At 36.2% G+C, this 13847-nt stretch overlaps 1 protein-coding gene across 5 annotated transcripts in view; it reads left to right on the top strand.

The window, feature by feature from the left end:
- Window positions 1–13847, top strand: part of RAD18 (RAD18 E3 ubiquitin protein ligase) — a 120288-nt gene that overhangs the window by 80426 nt on the left and 26015 nt on the right. For all 5 annotated transcript variants that reach the window (XM_087708923.1, XM_087708924.1, XM_087708920.1 and 2 more), the window contains one exon: window positions 6124–6186. In XM_087708923.1, coding sequence (XP_087565049.1) covers window positions 6124–6186 — 63 coding nt within the window. The remainder of the gene's footprint in view (window positions 1–6123; window positions 6187–13847) is intronic.

The raw sequence follows: 13847 nt of genomic DNA, 5'->3' as shown, positions 1-13847 counted from the left end.
GCTTCTGCATAGCACAATGGCGTTACCATGGTAACAGCTTCACAGTAATCCACAAGGGAGCTCCCTCTGATGATGGAGAAAATCCAACATTATAAATTATGTTTGATCTAGACATTTGTGAATGTCTAATACAGAATTGGGATAAACAAATACCCAGGCAACGTTGAGTTGATAGCTAGTGTGTAATAAATTTCAAGAGAAGACTACAACATATTGATGAACTGCTAATATGTTCTGTATATTAGTTGCACTAATAATAGTAAACCTGCTGGGGAAAGCATGTGGAACATAGCTTTTGGAATTCTTTCCAATCTCTTAACAAAAAGGTTTATATAATGGGGAAGGAAGAATGAGTGGGCTTAGAAGGATCAATTGGTAACATTCTGAACTATTGTCTAACTCTTTTTCCTATGAGGATCCACTGGAGATTATTTTTTTGTTTGTATTCTTTGGCCAGATATAATACATCTTTATTTTATTTATTTATTTATTTATTTATTTATTTGCTTATGCTGTACCAAATTTGGTCCTATTCTATTTAGCTGCTGACAGATAATTCTAAACCTTTTTATATAACAACTTTCAAAAGTTCTGCTGGGTTGGAAAGAGAAGGGACATGCGTTTCTTACTTATCATATAGTTATATTGTGATAGTTTATTATACAGTAGTGAGATGACTTCAAATTGTGTTTTTTATTTTTGTAAGAAAAAAATATATCCACTGTCGATCTTTTGGAAAGTAAGGCTGTATAATGGATGTTGCCTTTAGATTTATTTTTAGCAAATTTCCCAAAATTTCCATTTTTACCACTGCTTTTTTATAGATAGGAAAAATCAAGTTTGTAATAAGCTTCTTTTTCTAAGAATAAGTTAGCGTTAAAATAACATCGCACATCACTGTTGAAATGCAGAAAATTCTGTTTTTCTTGACCAGTTTTCACTCAATTTGATGAATTTGCTTTAGGAATCCTTTCAAAGAAGGGAATGTTGGATAAATTCTCATGACTCGGATTTGCCATTCATTCGAATGGTCAAAGGGTATCTGCGAAAGACTTAAATTTTATTTTACAGCCATCTCTCCCACAGTTTGTAGCCTCTTCTTGGCATCCAATACTCAACTTAAATCCCAAGAGAAGATGCCATGAGGGAAATTCTTCCCACTGAGCTTTTTCAGTAGCAATACTACTGTTACCGCTAAGAGGGAATGAGAAATTGTTGGAGAATTTCTTCTTCCCCTGGAGAAATTCAGATAAATTATCCATCCAGATTCTGTGATCACAAATTTTTGGTGAAGAATGTTGACAGACTATTTGTGCTGTCTTGTGGAATGCCATTGGAGAGGATACAAAGTTCCAAAGCCTAAGCAGTTCCTGGAAAGATCCGCTGCTTGTCCAAACGTATTGTGATGATTGCTGAATCACTATCATGCATTTGCTTGTAAAGATGATTTAAATAAAAGTGCCCAGGTTACATGTGAAAAAAAAGGGCTTTCAAATATTTTTGTCCCAAACTGGTAAATATTTTTCATAAGTTGTGAAAAATGGTCATAAGTAGCTTTTGTCAATGCCGTTGTAATTCTGAATGGTCACTAAATGAACTGTTGTAAGTCGAGGAATTCCTGGCAACTGGAACTGTTCCTCATGAATAATGAGTAAGGTTATTTGTGTTCCATTCAAATGGCATGAGAAATGAGTCATTAATGCCCATCCCTACCTATCTCTTTTTATCCTTAGTACATTCGTCAGATTGATCTTCACATGATTTAGAGTGAATAGTCACACCAAACAGCATGCTTATTGTCCGGGGTAGGAAAATGTAGACTGTTTGCCTTCTCTTAGCTTTTATTTTATTTGTTTATTTGTAAAAATATATATTCTCGCGAATGAAGGTAAATTTATAAATTTAAATTTATAAATTTAAAATTTATATTCTATTTTTCATAAAGATTTAGATTTAGATTTGGTTTATTTATATGCCGCCCTTTTCCGGGAGGGACTCAGGGCGGCGAACAACTCAAAAGGGGAAGGGGAAACATAGAACACAATACAAATAGTTAAAATAGCCAAGAATCACACATAAAGGATTTCAAGCCCTTATGGAAGACACTCTTGAGCAGCTTCTGACTATTGCCCTTTGGTCTGTTCTTTGGTTTGTTCACAAGGCAAAAAATTGTTCTAGACCAGGAGTGTCAAACTGGTGGCTTGTGGGCCAGATGCGTCACATGCAGGCTGCATCCCCCCGCTCCGCAAAATCAAAAGAAAAGTCACATGATATTACATGACGCGATCGAATTTTGACACCTGTGTTGTAGACTTTTTAAACATTACTTTGAAGGATTGACCATAACTCCCAAGAAAGATTACTTAAGTTGTTTATTTGATGTCAACTAACTTTTTAAACTCCTACAAAGCAGGCCATTATGTATGCCTGTTCTTCATCTCTTCCTGGTTCAAGGTCAGGTGACATCTCATTTGCTGGCTTCCAAAGTTTACCTTACATACTAGCATTTGTAGACTTGGGAAAATACTGAAACGTTTTAGGAAAGGACCTACTGGTCCTATACCTGGTGATATTTTTGAACATGCAGTCATGAAGATTAAGATGGTCCAGTGCACAGAGCATTGCTATTTATCCAGGGAAGTTTAGGTTTAGACTTTTAAATCAGTTTCTTCAGTTCCGCCACCTCGGGAAAGAAAATAACTGATCCTAGAGAACTAAGAAAATGACTTCCTCTTTCAAAGAATCTACCCCCTTGCCTCTCAAGTATCCCGTAATTATCCATCCCACATTTCCCAGCTCTAGCCCAATTACTTTTGACTGCAACTGAAATCAGCAGCAATACATTTTTTTAAAAAAAATGTAATGTGTGTCCAATAGCTCAAAAATTATAGTCCTCTCAGGCATGTCAGCACTACATAATAAATGGATTTATTCCTTAAGGTTCAGCCAAGACCATGAGCAAGATGCTAGAAGCTTTGAGGGGAGAAGGAGAGGGCAGTGAAAACCTCTTCTAATTATAAAAAAGTTTTCTCTAGACTTTCTGTTACCAGTGGAAGGAAAGGAAGGAAACAAAAATGAAAATTAAAATTTAAAAATATCCATTCCTACAATTGTGCAGAGGAGTTTTTCACAGTAAAACATGATAAACGTGGAGGTAATAACCAATAGATAGCAAGCACTACATATTTAGTTTTGCCAGCACTGTGAATTGATCAAATAAATGGTGGCAGTAGGGCACACTCATATGCATAACGCATTTTGGAGCTGAGACAAGCATTTCTAATTCCTTGAAATTAGATTAAACTTCGTGCACTGCAACTTCGGTTGCATGTGACACAATTTACTTGTTGCAATTTTACCTCAAAACGTCCCTGAAAATTTTCTTATTTGGATTTTGTATAAGCCAAAAGGTCTTGGAAAGCTTTTGTTTCTAATCTGCATAGCTCTTCTTCTTTTAATTGGGAATTTTATGGAGTTATCCCCTGTTCTGCCTGTCAGTGAGTTTTGTGCACCAATCAATTACATCCACTTATTTTGCTTTTTTGCACATTTTTCCCCTGCCAAATGAGCTATTGATCAGCGGTGGACAGTTATCTCTGTGAATTTATGTACCCATGCCATTATCACAACAAGGATATTGCACCAAGCAGTTCTATCCATGGCAGGCAAAAAGTTTTCAGACATCAGATATTAACATTAGTAATGAACAAAGAAAAGAACAAGAGTCAGGATTTTAAACACATTGTAGTATGATATTCGTGCAGACCACTATGTCTGTTGGGGGTAAGAACTCACTTATCTGAGACTAGCAGAAGAGTGCATCGATAAATGTGATAAAGGAGATAATGTTTAAAGGCAAAATACAGGTAGTCCTTGTTCAGTTCATTTAGTGATTGTTCAAAGTTACAATGGCATTGAATAAAGTGATTTATGATCATTTTTCCGTCACAACCTTTGCAGCATCCCCATGATCATGTGATCAAAATTCAGATGTTTGGCAATTGGTTCATATTTATGATGTTTGCTGTATCCCTGGATCATGTGATCATCCTTTGTGATTGACAAGCAAAATCAATGGGGAAGCCAGTTTCTCTTAACAAACGGGTTACTAATTTAACTTCAGTGATTCACTTAACTGTGGCAAGAATTGTTGTAAAATGGGGCAAAGCTCACTTAACAAATGTCTCTCTTAACACAGAAATTTTTGGGCACAATTGTGGTCATAAGTTGAGGAATACTTGGACTATTGGACAGTTTTGCCACAATAGCTAAGAATGTATTGTTAGCAGAACACAATCTGAGATGTGATTTAAAAAATAATAATAATTGAGTTGAACTGAGTACTTAAAGTACTTTAATGCATTGACCTCATTTAGCTATTCAGATATATCATTTTAATGGAAGTGTCATTTTACCTTCATGGTTTATGTTTCCAAAATATCAAAAAACATTAAGTACCCTACTTGTTTGGCTAGTTTAGGTAAATATTGAAAGGTTTCAAGTCACACACAAACTTAATTTTATGCAGCATTCATTTATAGGAAAGAAAAAAGTGAGAGACTCATTTGTGCAGACCCTTGTCAGGTACAGAAACCTTATTGATTTTTGTTTCCTGTGGATCAATAGCATTTCATAAGACAAAGGTTATTTTCCCCTTTCTTCCACGTCTCTGACTAATCCATTGGCCATTATAATGTGAGAACTCATAGATGTGGTGCAATTGAGATGAAGTGTCCCAAGTTACATATAAGGTCATGGACGACCTTTAAGATACTCTGGTCTCCAAAAATATAATTCTGTTGGTCAAAGTATGACATAAATTTGCATAGATTTTGTTTCTTTGTCAAGTTTGTCAATTATTGCTAACTTCTTGTTTAGTGCTATTATGTTCTTTATTTTGTTAAATAGGGGACCAACACCGGGGGGAGGGATCCAAATCTTTTTGACCATATTGGGGGGGGGGGATAATTTCATCCAAAAATGTCCTTTTTGTGACTCCCCAAATTATGAGGTACCTGGCATTGTATCTAATTAAGAATTAAGATACATGATCATACCTTCCTTAGTGGATTATATTTCAGCCATCTCTATTCAGACCATGTCTTCAAAACTTAAGTTTTTTAGTTAACAGCTTATCTCTCCAGGGAAGTTAGAGACTGCTTTCCTACAAGGCGTTTAAAATGAAATAAACATATCATTCACTCACATTTTAAGAAGGGAGTTTCATGAGATTTCATTGTTAATAATTTGTTTCTTTTCATACAGAAGGTTTGAAAAGTAGCAGTTTCAGTGAAGATAATTTCCCTTAATGCTACTTATCTGTTTAAGAAGCAGGATTTGGATATGCAGATAACTTCGTCATAGCTTAGACTACATTTATTATATAACCTTTGACATAGAAACTATTGTATTTATTCCTAATAATTGATTTTCAATTAATTCTAAAATGCTTTACTGCCCCCCCCCAATTAAACAATGGTGGCGCAGTGGTTAAATGCAGCACTGCAGGCTACTGCTAGATCAGCAGTTCAGCGGTTCAAATCTCACTGGCTCAGGGTTGACTCAGCCTTCCATCCTTCCGAGGTGGGTAAAATGAGGACCCAGATTGTTGGGGGCAATATGCTGACTCTCTGTAAACCGCTTAGAGAGGGCTGAAAGCCCTATGAAGCGGTATATAAGTCTACTGCTATTGCTATTGCTATGTACAATTCTGAAACTTTTAAAAATTATTAAAATGTTGGCAGAGATTTTAAAGTGAACTTTATTGTTATAGCATGACTTTAAAAACAAAGAGATTTCTGTAGCTTTTTAAGAAAAGAGTTTGATTTTTCAAACTTTCTGGCAGAGAATTCTTTCTTACTTGTTACATGATAACTCAGTCAGTCCAGAAGTGCTTAATAATCCCCCATTTTTAAAGAGTTCAGTGATTATTGTAAATACATCAACTTTAAAAAGGAGAAATAAAAAGACAGAAGACTCTCAGCATTTTCATAAAGTCAGCGTAGCTTCTATCTTACTTTGGACTTGACAAGCTGAATGTTCTCACATATGTTTAATAAGTTCTTTGATGTATCTGACAATTTTCAACAAGCAGTCTAAACTAAATCTTACTTTGCCTTTCAGCTCAAGTTCAGACATCATAAGAGATTTAGAAATTGCTGGGATGTGTTCAGACTCATCAGATAAGTAAGTGTGAAATGAGATCATTGTTTTCCATGTCATAAAATTATCGCTGATTTATTTTTGTCACTTAGCTAGCAGGACACTTGGCCAATGTGGTTGGAAAACTTGCTAACTATTTTGGCTTGGAGTCAGAAAACTTCATAAATAAAAAAAGATTTGGTTGCAGGTGAGCTTCCTTCTCCTGAAGGTCAAGTTCCTTTCATTTCCCATTAGAATCCAGAAAAGCTTCTCCTGATGGTAAGAATGCAATCTTCAGTGTGGGATGCTATATAGCAGGGGTGTCAAACTCAAGACCCACGGGCCGGATCCGGCCTGCGGGGTACTTAGATCTGACCTGCCGCCCTGGAAATAGTGAAGGAACCTCCCATAGTGCCACTGCCAGAAGGCCGTGTGCTGCTCTCCTGAGCTCTGTTTTTGCTGGCAGAGGGTTGGAGGAAGACTTGGAAATAGAACTTGGGAACCTGTTTTCACTGACAGAGCTCTCGGGCCACCACAAGTGCCCCCCCCGACATGGGTGACATCAAGCTGGTCACACCCAGGTCAAACAGAACACCTCCCTCCAAGATCAAACAACCATGATGTGTCCCTCAATGAAATCAAGTTTGACACCCCTGCTATATGGTGCAGGAAGCTGAAAAACAACAAAAAGAAGAAAAATATGGAATGAGTGTGTTCCCTTCTGTTAGCAATTCCTGTCTTTTTCCTCTGTCTTCTGTATTCCATTCTATTTAAGAGCGGGTACTCTGACCTTTCCAAAAGATCTTTTGGCAGGAACAGAATTTGCCAAAGAAGGAAGAAACAGCGAACCTGGTTTTTGCTTATTCATTTCTGCCAGGGCAGAATAAAAGCTGATACGAGTATCATTTTATTTCCAGGACTTCATGTTTTAATTGTTGCTTCTGTCTCTTCCAAGATTATAAACAGTCTGTCTAGTCAGTGAAGACTTAATACTGAAAATACTAAAACTGCCTTGTCTTTCCATTATCATGTTGCCGTTCTTATCCTCTTGGGGCTCATCTTCACATTCACAGCAATGTGCTTTCCTCCCATCCTTGAACCAGATATTAAACAATTGCTTCTGGGGCCTACCTTGACTGCATATTGGTTGTCAATCTTGCTGCCTGCAGATTGTAATGCAGAAGAGTTTAAAAGCAGAGATTGGCAGAAATCTTGCTATCCTTTCCCTTCCCACTCAGTGTTATCTACCCATAGGAAATTGGCCTCCTGATACGTTTTAATTTTCTGATGGAGGATGGCTTTTTAATTTTGGACAATTTGAAGAATAAAATGCTGAGCTACCCATGCTGTTGGTCACTGACAGGTCAGTTCAATTGGCAGCAGAACCATTCTTGGGATAATGGAGACTGGACAACTGCTTAAAAAGTAAAAATGGGGAAATTGGCCTGAGTATGTAGAAGAGATGAAAGGTCACCACAGACCCTGGGAATGCTGGATTTTCCATCCAGATTTCCATAAAGCCAGGAACAAATACCAATAATTATCTCTATTTCTAGAAATGAATTGGCCGTCTAGTCAGTTTCAAACTGGCTTTTTTTGTGTTCGGTTAGTCAATTTCAATTAACCAAACTCTTTGGGTTTGGAGAGGTGGGGTAGGATAGCCCCTCAGTGGATGTGGGGCTTGTTCTTTAGAATCTGTTTTCCTTATATAATCCTGTTAAGTTGCCTCCATTAGTTTGGCAGAAACCAAAGCTCCAATCACACAAATTCAGTCAACAGGAGAGGAAACAATAACCAGCAATTAGTTAGCACTCTCTTTCCTTCCTCAAGGGGACATGATGGATTTGCAGTTAAAGACACTGAGCTTGTCAGCTGGAAAGCTGACAACTCAGGTTTGACACCCAAGCACCATGTGATGTGTGAGCTCCTATTACTTACCCCAGTTCCTGTTCATCTAACAGTTTGAAAACATGCAACTGAGAGTGGATGAATAGGTACCACTTCAGTGGAAAGGTAAGGTGCCATGCCCGTCAACAAATAGTCATGCTGGCCACATGATCATGGAAATGTCTTTGGACGACACTGGCTCCCTAGACTAAGAAACACAGATGGGTACCACTCCCTAGAATTGGACACCACTGGAAAGGTAGAAACCTTTACCTTTATCTTTTTTCCCCTCCTCAACTCCTCCTGTGTACTGCCCTTTTTCATGCAAACTCCCATGACAAATTCATCTTAGTTCATTCAGTCTTTATTTGGAAATATATTTATTTTGCTGGAAGAGCGAAGGTTCATCGTTCCCAGTTGTCAGGTTTTATACTCAAGCTCAGCACTAAATCTCAGACTATCCAAATGCAGAATTTAAGAATAAAAAGCCTCTCAGTCATGATTCAGTTAATCAGAGCTGTTTATAATAGATAAGAATGAAGCCATATGCATACAGATTATTTGCACTCTGAAAAAAAAACACCTTTGTATAGGTGCCAGAGTTTAACCTCTAGGCTTTTCTTCTTGTCTTTCCAAGTAAATAGACATTTGGCAGTTCATTTAGTGGCCTTGGGCAATTCAGACATGTTTTCCTAAAGATTTTTTCTAGTCTGGGAACCACACATTTCCACTTGACTAAATTGAGCACTTATACCTAATTCAGTTTGAGTGTAGGGGCAAAAGAAAACTCTACAGATAAGGTTCAAATGGAAATATTTGGTTTTTTTTTATAGCTTTGCATTGTCTAGCTCGGTTAGGCACAGGAGAATATATTTCCAGCCAGTATAACATTTCTTTATTTTGGTAGCCCAGAGAGCTTTTTTTTTATTTTGTGTGAAAAAGATGTTGACTCTTAGGAACGTTCTAAGTAATTCCCTCCCGTTTTTAAAATGGGTCTATTGACATTTCACCTGAAATAATGATTAGCAAGAAGAAAAACAAAATCATCTTGACAGGCAGCTAATACAAAGTGAGATAGATTGCCAGACTTTACTCCTGGAAGTAAATTAAAACAAAACAAAATTAGCATACATAAATTGAGAAAATGCATTCAAAAATTGTTGTTGCAGAGATTACTCAAAGTTTGTAGGAAGTCCTGTTAAACATTACTTGAATTGGCTCTATCCTTTGATATATCGAGGTTACAGGTAGTTCTGACTAAAGGACCACATGCTCAGCAACTGTTTAGCAAGTACCATTTATGACCTGTTCTCAATGTTGTGGCCATCACAATGACCCGGCAGTCATGTCTTCACCATCTTGATGCTTGATCAGTTTGCAATGTTGATGTCATAGCATCACACAGTTCTGTGATTGCTTTTTGCAAACTTCCTTGCTGGCTTCCAACAAATCAAATCAGTAGGGAAGCTGGCAGGAGGTCATGAATGACGACCGTATAGCGGCGTGGTCATGTGACATTATGTTTTATGACTGTCGCCTAATGACAGAAATTCTGGTCCCAATTGCCATCATTAATCAAGAACTACCTATAATAGTAAAATTGAAATTTGACTGTATAAATGTTTTTCTTTCTTACATAGCATGCCAACATTGTTTTTGAAAGAGGGAAAGATGGGATATAACTTAAAGATGCAGTACGGGCAGTCCTTGGTGTACAACCACAATTGATCCCAAATTCTATTGCTAAGCAAGACAATTTTAAAGTGAGTTTGGCCCCATTTTACAACTTTCCTTGCCACAGTTGTTAAGTGAATCACTGCAGTTGTTAAAATAATACCACGGTTGTTAAGTGAATCTGGCTTCCCCATTGGCTTTGCTTGTCAAAAGGTTGCAAAAAGCGATCACATGAACCTGGGATCCTACAACCGTCATAAATATGAGACAGTTGTCAAGTGTCCTAATTTTGATCAGGTGACCAAGGGGATGCTGTTAACAGTTGTGTAAAAAAACAGTACTTTTTTCAATGTCATTGTAACGTTGAACAGCCAATAAATGAATGGTTGTAAGTTGAGGATTACTTGTACAGAATAACTCAAACTTTAATCTTCTTGTTGCAATTTTGTCACTGATGGAGGATAGAACAGTAGAGCCAGAAATACTGTTGAAATATATTGTGAATGCAACTGTGTATTTTTTTTAAAAAAAAATAGTGTTTGTAGTTACAGTTGTAGAATTTTAGTTTTATTCCACAAGTAAGTAACTAGTCAATTCTCTTCCAGAAATCTGGTTATTACACATATCCAGAATGTATGTATGTATGTATGTATGTATGTATGTATGTATGTATGTATGAATGAATGAATGAATGAATGAATGAATGAATGAATGAATGAATGAATGAATGAATGAATAGGTTGGTTATGATTTTTGTAAGGATGATAATTTGGCCATAGTATTCATGTTTAAGAACTATGCTCTATTTTTGTTCCAGATGAGTTTGACGTCTTATTTAATTGAACTGTTCAGTTTAAATTTACCACAACAATTGTTGTGCCTTTTAAACCCTTCCAGTTTATGAACTTGGTCCATATGTTTCATTAAACATGATTTATTTCATTATAGTATAAGGCGCTGTATAAACCTAAGTGCGATTTCTTCAGTAAGGTATGGATAAAAGAAAGTACACATGGTGTTCTGTGTGAATTGTAAATATAGTCACCTTGTATGGTCTTAAACAGAGGCTTTCCACCAAATCTTTACAAATCTGTAACTCACCCTGTATTAAATGTTACAATTTTGGAATATATTTGTTGATGAAGATTTACTAATTTGGGCAGATGAAATTGTTCGAGTAACTCAGGGTTCTCAAACTCTGGTGATCTGACCCTCTTAATGTAATTACTTTGAACACATTTTCCCCATGAATAAACATATGAAACTATACTCAGACCCAGCTCCTGCTGGGCCTCCCATCAGGCAGTGTCATTCTCTTTCAAGAAGAAAAGAGGCACCGCTTAGATTGCCTGGAGTGGCTCAACACCAGGGAGAAAACAAATATGCGCGCATGCGCGCGCACACACACACACACTCATTCAATCACTCACACATTTACTGCAGGAAGAAGAAGTACAATTTATCAGAGTTTGTTTCAGAAAAATCAAATCCAGAAAGCACACACAGATAACTGATTCAGCTGCATTCATTAACTTCTTTATATATATAATAACATTAATAAAATGTACAATACCAATAATAGATTCTTTCAACGTGGTAGACATTACAAGCAGAACACAAGCAGGCGAGAACAGTTTTCATCTCAGAGTTCAGAGCAGACAGAGTAGTTTCAGTTTCGATTCTCAGCACAGACTCAGATCTGTTTAAGCTCCTTTGACTGACTTAGGTGCTATGCTTATTCATTGGCTGACTTTGTTATCATGTCTCTTCCAGTCATGAATATTCTAACACAATTGCTCAGATTACCTGGACTGGAAGTATAAACTCAGTACCAGAGAGAACACATCCACTGACTCCTTGACTGAGAAAAACTATTTTGGAAGAGGGGAAGATAAAACTGAGCACAAACAGTTCAATCTTAGTAATCTTAGACAATACTCAGGAATGGTTTGGGGATTGTATAGAAGCTAAATCTGGAAATGCAAATGCTGTCAAAGGACAGTACACCTGGATTCCACAACTACCTTCCCAAGAATACACAGCCCTAATTTGGAGACCTTAATAACAATGAAGAAATTGCTGCTTTTTCTTTCATTGCCATTTATAACAAATTGCCATTTATGCAGGACACTGGGAAAATCCTAAATATTATTTTTAGCTTTGTACAATTCTATTTTAGTTACTTTAAAGAAACACATTTTTTAAAAGAAGAAAAACAACATTTTAGGATAGCAAACCTTTTATAGAACTTTTTTCACTCTAGAAGAGTTTCCTAGAAAGCAGTTTGAATGCTAAAGCTCTTTCAAACTTAGATTTGATGATGATAAATAATTTTAAAAAAAACTAAAAGGAAACTTGGCAAACAGAAAAAGTCTTTTTGGAACAGTAAGTACCACTTTGGATTATTTACCACATTCTCTAGGAGAAATAATAAGATTTATTAAAATGACAATTTATATTTGATTTGAAAATGTAATCCAAATTATTGCCCAGAACATGACATTTACAGACTTTGTAGAGGAAATGGTAAATGTTCAATATAAGTTTGATACTATTTTCCAGTCTTTCAAAATGTACTTTTAACAAAGAAGCATGTTATATGTATGACTGCTTATTGCTTTTAAGAATTTTCTGCAGATTAAAAAAGTAGTCCCTTTCTTGTATGCCAACAACTTTCCAAATTAGCTTGATAAGTATTTTGAGTAATGGATGTTGAAGAAAAGCTCTTCTAAACTTGGGTTGTGTTTAAAATTCTTGTGTTTTAAAATAAGAGCCATCCACACGGGATGCAGAAGTTAGGCCTTAGTGCACTTTAAGGGTGGTAGATTTAGTATTTTAATTGAATCTCCTTTATCAAATTCGCTACTTTAGTCATTCTTGGCCTGTATCAGAACTGCAAAATAATTATGCTGAGGTTTTTATATTTAAATTTGCACTTAAATATTATCTATCACTCGCAGCTTCAATAGCAAAAATCTGAACAATTTCAGATTATTGTCTAACTAACACTCACACCTCAAAATCAGTTTCTTATATGGCAAACCTTTAGAATAGATGCTTAAAGTTCTGTGTTCTCTATAGAAATGATGGGGGGGGGATGACTCCGTAGCAAATATGTAGAGTAAAAAGGGATCGTTGAACAGAAGGCAGAGAAATGATAGATAGATAGATAGATAGATAGATAGATAGATAGATAGATAGATAGATAGATAGATAGATAGATAGATAGATAGATAGAGATAGATAGATAGATAGATAGATAGATAGATAGATAGATAGATAGATGATCGATAGAATGAATGTTTATGATGTTTGTCCATTAATGGTGCTGAAACAAAAACATTAGATCAGGCCTAGTATATAAGTCACACAAATATTTCAGCACTGTTCGATGGGCATCAGCCTAAGATAAATTCCTTTTTACATAGGAATCACTGGAAATTAATCTTGTTTTTTTAAAAGTTGGTATCCAGTCTTTTTCTTAACTTACTTTCTGTAGCCCAGATTCTTTAGCATCACAACATACTGACCACAAGAGGGTAGATAGAGAATAGTTAGAGCAGTTTGTGCCCTGTCTTTATCATTTTGTCTTCTCTTTGCCCATGAGATTGTTAGCCTCAGTGTCACTTCCATGTAGAAGTAGAATTCTTGCTCTCTGACTTTCCTCCTGATGGAATGAAGTTACCTGGATACCACACTTTGCCTATCCCTAAATATTATTTCTGCTATAATTGTACATCTGCTTTATTAATAATTGCTCAGATTAGATTCCTGCTCTGAGTTATGTTTTTGCATACACAGAGAGTGATATATACTCTCCAAAAGATTTTAAAAAAACCTTTTCCGAGCCCAATACATGTACAAATTAAGTAGGAAACCCACAGGTTAGAACTGTTTCTCTAGTGCCTTTTCCATGTCACTTTAAATTTCTTACCCAGAACCTATTGGAAAAATACAGTTTCAGCCAAGAAGACAGTTAAAAAAACAAGAACCAAACCTGTGATTGATTGATTAACCTATACACTATCTAATGGCTCAGGATGTTTACATTACATAAAATAAAACACAGTTATTCCTCTAAACATTACTTAAGAACAATAAAATGAAATATACCAAAGAGATCAGCAAACCCCGATAAAGGGAAC

Source organism: Thamnophis sirtalis, unplaced genomic scaffold (genome assembly GCF_051295495.1).
Source record: "Thamnophis sirtalis isolate CommonGarterSnake01/CBP01778 unplaced genomic scaffold, rThaSir2_p1.2 scaffold_3, whole genome shotgun sequence".
In the NCBI taxonomy this organism is placed as follows: Eukaryota; Metazoa; Chordata; class Lepidosauria; order Squamata; family Natricidae; genus Thamnophis; species Thamnophis sirtalis.
This window is presented reverse-complemented; position numbering and strand designations above follow the sequence as displayed.